Below are 7,039 nucleotides of genomic sequence, written 5' to 3'. Positions count from 1 at the left end.
TTTGTTGTCCTTTTCAAGCACTGGTGGTTGATGGTTGAATTGCAGCCTCTAAGTTGCTTTTTTTTTTTTTTAAAGATTTATTTATTTTACTTGAAAGTCAGAGTTACATAGAGAGAGAAGGAGAGGCAGAGAGAGAGAGAGAGAGAGAGGTCTTCCATCTGTTGGTTCATTCCCCAATTGACAGCAACTGCCGAAGCTGTGCTCCGACTCAAAGCCAGGAGCCAAGAGCTTCTTCTGGGCCTCCCACGTGGGTACAGGAGACCAAGGGTTTGGGCCATCTTCTACTGCTTTCCCAGGCCATAGCAGAGAGCTGGATAGGAAGAGGAGCAGCCAGGACTCAAACCAACACCCATATGGGATGCCGGCACTGCGGGTGGCAGCTTTACCCACTACGCCACAGCGCTGCGCTCTACCTCTCAGCTTCTTAAGCAAAAGTAATCACCATGTCAGCAGACTCCAATAAAGCATCTGTGTGGTATCATGGAATATGGGTTTAGCCTTCATCCTCATTTCCTATCATGCAGCTCCTAAACCCCTTAGAATCTCTAGCATGATGGAGATGACTGATGGCTGGGGGCCCATGGATAGCTTTGGGCTGGGGCAGGTCACTGGAAGCACAAGGCATGATTAAAGGGTTGGAACTTTTAGCCCAATCCCCAATCACAGGGAGGGAAGAGGAGCTGAAAGTTGAGCTGATCGCCAGTGGCTAATAATTAATCAATTATGCCAATGTGATGAAGGCTCCACAGGGTTTTAAGAGCATCCAGATAGCTGAATTATGTGGCATATGGGAAGTCTCATGCTTTTTTTTCCCTGTACCTCATCCTATGCATCCTTTCCTGTCTGTTCATTTGCCTTCTTTGTAACAAGTGGATAAATGTAAATAAAATATTTTGTGGGTTATGTGAGTTGCTCTAGCAAATTAATCAAATCCAAGGAGGAGACTTTCAAAACCTGGATTTAATGCTAGTCAGTAAGAATCCAGGCCACACGATGTGGTCTGATACTGGTAGATACTGTGAGAATAAGACTGAATTAACGGACACAGAGCTGGTGCCCACAGCAAACTGATGGCTTGTGTGTGGAAAATCTTCCCCCTGCCCCAGATCTGGTGTCAGAGCATGAGAATACATTAGGAGAAACTGACTTTATTTTCCCCATATGTTTCAGAACCTGATACTAATTCATGCTCACAAAATTACTGAGTTCAGTGCAGTAGAACAGTTTTGTACATGAGTTGTAATTCAGCTTTCTCCCAGCAGATGTCGCTAAATCTAAGGCTTTACAACTTTTTTTTTTTAAGTTACTAAGGTTCTTTCAGGTTTTTTTTTTTAAAGTTTTTTTGTTTTTTGTTTTTTGTTTTAATTTAAGTTACACAAGTTTCGTGTATTTCATAGATACAGATTTAGGAACATATTGACACTTACCCCTTCCTTCCCTCCCACCCATGCTCCAACCCTTCTTCCTCCTCTCTCACATTCCCACTCTTACTTTTTACAAAGATCTGTTTTCAGTTTACTTAGTAATCATATAGTTAACCTTACACTGAGTAAAAGAAGAAGAAAAAAAGCCAACAAAGCACTGTTCCTCAACGGAAGAGACAAGGGCTATAACCAATCATCGAGTCTCAAAATGTCTATTTCACTCCAACACATTACATTTCAGATACTCTATTAGTTACCTGGGTTCCGGGAAAACATATGATATCTGTCTTTTTGGGACTGGCTTATTTAACTAAGTATAATGATTTCAGTTGCATCCATCTTGTTGCAAAAGATGGGATTTCATTTTATTTTTACATCTGAGTGGTACTCCATAGTGTATACATACCATAATTTCTTTATCCAGTCATCGATTGATGGATATCTGGGTTGATGGCATTACAACTTTCAAGGCATTAAATTTAAGACTTAGTTCAACTATTAAACTGCTACTTATATTTTTAAACTCTGAATATATGCCTTATAGCACAGTAAATTTCTGGAATTTCCTTCTCCTGCTTTTAGGAGTAGGTCTTTGGCTAGTTCTACAGTGCATTTCCTTCAGGTTTTTTCACATGTGTTAGTTCTGTGTTTGCTATACTCACAGACGTTGATGCTAACAACAATAGCTGACGTTTGCAGAGCACTTATCATGCTCCAGATACCAGGCTACGCAGGTCACATGTATGAGGGGAATTCAGAACATTGATGGAAAATTCACATTACCTGACAATTTCATTTTTTCACAAACTTTTTGAAGTTCCCTCCTATTCCTTCATTTTACTAATAAGAAAACACAGTGGTTGTAACTTAGTAAAAATCTCAGAAGTTAAAACTCAGGCATTTTGACTGTTTTCATTTTGTGTCATTAAGCTTTTCCGGTATCATTACATACTTTTTGTACACATAATTTTACTTAAACTTTAACCTGAGTGCCACCAGGTTCATTCACCACCAATAATAAATGTTTTCACCTTCACAAGGAAGTAGGCTTTTTTTCAGCTTGTTTACTTTTTTCAATGAGATCATCAAAGAGTAAGTTCAAGCCCTTCAAGTTTTCTAATAAACATCTCCTATACTTATTAGATTGGTGCATTTTTTTTTTTTTTTTTGGCTGGGGAAAAAAAAGGATGATTGAACTTTAAAGTTTTAAAACCCCAAGCTTCTCTCTTATCTACATGGTACTTAAAATCCTTGAAAAACGTTTCTTCCCTCAAAGAGGGAATTTTTTTTAAATTTTATTTAATGATTTTAACTATGTATTTGAGAGGCAGAATTACAGACAGAGAAAGGGAAATACAGAGAGAAAGGTCTTCCATCTGCTGGTTCACATCCTAAATGGCTGCAACAGCTGGAGCTCGGCAGATCCAAAGCCAGGAGCCAGGAGCCAGGAGCACTTGGGCCAACCGCCACTGCTTGATCAGAAGAGCAGCTGGGACATGGACCGGCACCCATATGGGATGCTGGTGCCGCAGGCAGAGGTTTGCTTACTACGCTACAGCGCTGACCCTCAAGAGATACCTTTAAGAGAAGATCTTGAAAAGCACTTGACACAGCCCAATGCAGTGGAATTATTATTATCATCTCTATGGAAGCAAATTTAAAGATGGGGGGAAATGCACCAGCAGCATACAAGGGATCACTTAGGGCTGCGGTGAGTACTTCTTATTTTTACCCACTCAGCTTTTCTTCCACCCTGACTTGTGGAACAGCAAAATTCCTTCCTTTAAAGAGCATTTTTGAGGACTTCTCGCGGACACTGATTATAGATGAGTCGGGGTGGCTGTGGATCACAGCTCTCTGCTCTTCTGGACACCCGGGTGGGCATGTGATCCAAGCCAGACCAGGCTCAGCACTTCCGCAGGAGTTATTGATCCAATCATGGAGGAGAAAAGTCTTTCCTCTCTTCCGAGGAAGCGGAAGCAAAATTAACTTAAATAAATTCGAAAAATCAGACATTTGCCAGTGCATTTGGAGAAAAAGATTTCTCACATCATTCACAAACATTTCAAAAGAATTAAAAACTTAACAGACATACAAAAGTAGTAAAAGAAAGTATAGGAGAATATAATTTAGTCAAAGGAAACCTTCTTAGAAATCCAAAATGCAAAAGCCGTAAGGAAAAAAGATAGATAAATGCAATGTTTTTTAAATATTTATTTATTTATTTATTTGAAAGTTAGAATTACAGAGAGGCAGAGGCAGAGAGAGAGAGAGAGAATGAGGTCTTCCATCTGCTGGTCCACTCTCCAATTGGCTGCAACCACCAGAGCTGCGCCGATCCGAAGCCAGGAGCCAGGAGCTTCTTACAGGTCTCCCATGCTGGTGCAGGGGCCCAAGGACTTGGGCCATCCTCCACTGCTTTCCCAGGCCATAGCAGAGAGCTGGATCGGAAGTGTGTTAAGCCATCGCCTGGGATGCCAGCATCCTCTATGGGCTCTAGTTCATGCCCCAGATGCTCCACTTCTGATCCAGCTCCCTGCTAATGTGCCTGGGAAAGGAGTGGAAGATGGCCCAAGGGCTTGGGCTGCTGCATCCACTTGGGAGACCTGGATGAAGCTACTGGCTCCTGATTTTGCCTTGGCCCATTCCTGGCTGTTGTGGTCATTTGGGGAGTGAACCAGACGATGCAGGGAAGATTCCTTTCTCTCTCTCTCTCTCTCTCTCTCTGTCTGTCTGTTGTCTCCTCTCTCTGTGTAATTATGCCTTTCAAATAAACAAATATTAAAAAAAATGAGAGGATGATTTTGTTTGTGGGCCCAAACCTATTCAAATATGAATACCGACTGGGTCCTCATTTCCCTCTACCCCATCCTGTATGGCCTTGCCAAGGACTCTCCTGTGGACATCTAGTCACTGCAGGTTCCTTCTGAGGACCTTAAACTCTCCAATGCTCAGCCCAATCAAAGCCTACCCATCCTTCGATCATTTCTTCAGGTGATTCCCTAACAAATGAGATATATTAGTTCCCTATAAACTGTGACAATATCTTAGTGTATTATCTTTCACAGATAATACTTTTACAAGAGTCTTTGGTACATTTTCTGAAATAAACGAGTAATGCTGGGCTGGTGCTATGGCACAGTGGGGTTAATGCCTTGGCCTGAAGTGCTGATATCTCATATGGGCGATGGTTCTAGTCCCGGCTGCTCCTCTTCTGATCCGGCTCTCTGCTATGGCCTGGGAAAGCAGTAGAAGATGGCTCACATCCTTGGGCCCCTGCACCCACATGGGAGACCTAGAGGAAGCTCCTGACTCCTGACTTGAGATCGGCTCAACTCCGGCCATTGCAGCCATCTGGGGAGTAAACCAGAGGATGGAAGACCTCTCTCTTTCTCTGTCTCTACCTCTCTCTGTAGCTCTGTCTTTCAAATAAGTAAAATAAACCTTTAAAAAAAAGATTAATGCCTGTCATGTTAGAAAAAGTAATATAAAATGTATTCATGCTGTGTATATCTGTTGAAATAGTCCCATATATACCATAAATTTGCCTGCCTTTCATATTAATCTAAAATTAAAAAAAAACTTTAAGTGGCAAAAAAAAAAAAAAACCTGAAAACAAATAATATCCCATGCACAATGAAGCACTACTTCTTACCAACCAGGGTAACTGAAATAAAAAGGTAGGCAGTAGCAAGTATTGGCAAAGATATGGAGAAGTTAGAACTTTCAAGCATAGCTGGTGGAAATGTAATGCCCTAAACAGCACTCTGGTCTCAGAATCAGCCGTTAAGGCATTTGAGATCTGTCTAAAAAGCCCATGAGAGCATTTCAGGCATGGAAAGCCAAGACACTGTGGCAAAAAATGACCTACATGAAAGACCTCTGTGAATGAGATCCCGGTGGAAAGAAGGGGCCATCAAAGAAGGAGGTACCTTTCTCTGAAGGGAGGAGAGAACTTCCATTTGGATTATGGCCATGTCTAAATAATGTTGGAGTTTATGGATTCAAGAGGCTTCCATAGCCTTGGCAGCTCATGACAAGAGCCTTGGGTGATCGCTGACGTCATAAACAAGAGTGTCAATTGTTAAATCAACAACAGGAGTCATTGTGCACTTGTTCCCCGTGTAGGACCTCTGTCCTTAATGTGTTGTACAATGAGAATTAATGTTAAAACTAGTCTTCAAACAGTACTTTATACTTTGTGTGTTTGTGTGGGTGCAAACTATTGAAATCTTTACTCAGTATAGAGTTGATCTTCTGTATATAAAGATAATTAAAGACAAATCTTAATGAAGAATGAGATGGGAGAGGGAGTAGTAGATGGGATGGTTTGGAAGTGGGAGGGCAGGTAATGGGGGAAGAACCACTATACTCTAAAAGTTGTACTTATGAAATCTATATTTATTAAATAAAAGATTTCTATAAAAAAAGAAAAAATGTAAAATGATATAACTACTTTGGGAAAGTTTGGCAGTTCCTCAAAAAGTTAAACATAATGTTATTATGTGATCCAGAAAGTCCATATACTTATAAGAAAAGAAAACATGAGAACACACAAAAATTCATACTTTACTCATACTCAAAATCAAGACTCAGACTCATAATAGAATTGTTTATAGTAGATAAAGCAATGAAAACAACCTAACTATCCATGAAATGATAAAAGGGGCCTGCGAGTTTACCCGGCTGGACTGAGAGGTGACCAAAGCCACATAATGTCAGTAACTCGTTCATCCGTCCATGCCAAATGGATTGTGGGGAAAGTGATTGGGACAGCAATGCAAAAAACTGCCAAAGTGAGGGTGACCAGGCTTGTTCTGGATCCCTACTTACTAAAGTACTTTAATAAGAGAAAAACCTACTTTGCTCACGATGCTCTTCAGCAGTGCACTGTTTGGGATATTGTGCTTCTCAAAGCTTTACCTGTCCCACGGACAAAGCACGTGAAACATGAACTGGCTGAGATCGTTTTCAAAGTTGGAAGAGTGATAGATCCAGTGACAGGAAAACCCTGTGCAGGCACCACCTACCTGGAGAGTCCAGTCAGTGTGGAAACCACCCCCCTAACCAAAAATCTGGAAGAACTCAATATCTCCTCAACACAGTGAAGGAGGGTTGGAAGGAGGAGCCAAAGGGAAAGACTGACACATTTGCTTTGTGGAAAACGAAATTTGCCTACCGTTCATCACACACCGTCCAGCGTCTGCTGTAGTATTTATGAAATAGCTAAAAGTAAATGAGGTAAAGGGCTTGTTATACCTTTTTGTGAAAGCTCATGATCAAGTTTCAGATTTTAAGTAAAGATACTTTTATGTTATGCTAAAAAAAAAAAAAAAAAAAAAAAAAGAAATGATAAAAGGATAAACAAAATGTGGTTCCATCTGATAGTACGTACAATGCAACGTTATTTTTCCATGAAAGAAATGAAGTACTGTTACATGGTACACTATGGGTGAACCTTGAAAACATGTTAGGCAAGAGAAGCCTGTCACAGAGGAGTGCATGTTGTGTGGTTTCATTTATTGGAATTGCCTGGGATAAGGAAATCCACAGAGATAGAAAGTAGATTAGTTGCCAGAGGCCAGGAGAGAGAGGAATCTAGTGACTGCTCATGG

General features: G+C 40.8%; 1 protein-coding gene across 1 annotated transcript; it reads left to right on the top strand.

The window, feature by feature from the left end:
* The first annotated feature begins 6,102 nt into the window (after positions 1 to 6,102).
* On the top strand, positions 6,103 to 6,774 carry LOC100349495 (small ribosomal subunit protein uS17m). Its single transcript, XM_070073537.1, has one exon. The coding sequence runs from the start codon at positions 6,140 to 6,142 to the stop codon at positions 6,530 to 6,532; it is 393 nt and encodes a 130-aa protein (XP_069929638.1). The 5' UTR covers positions 6,103 to 6,139; the 3' UTR covers positions 6,533 to 6,774.
* Positions 6,775 to 7,039: the final 265 nt, after the last annotated feature.

The sequence above is a fragment of the Oryctolagus cuniculus genome, chromosome 5 (assembly GCF_964237555.1).
Source record: "Oryctolagus cuniculus chromosome 5, mOryCun1.1, whole genome shotgun sequence".
In the NCBI taxonomy this organism is placed as follows: Eukaryota; Metazoa; Chordata; class Mammalia; order Lagomorpha; family Leporidae; genus Oryctolagus; species Oryctolagus cuniculus.
Note: the sequence above shows the minus strand (reverse complement) of the source record. Positions and strands in the feature narration are given on the sequence as shown.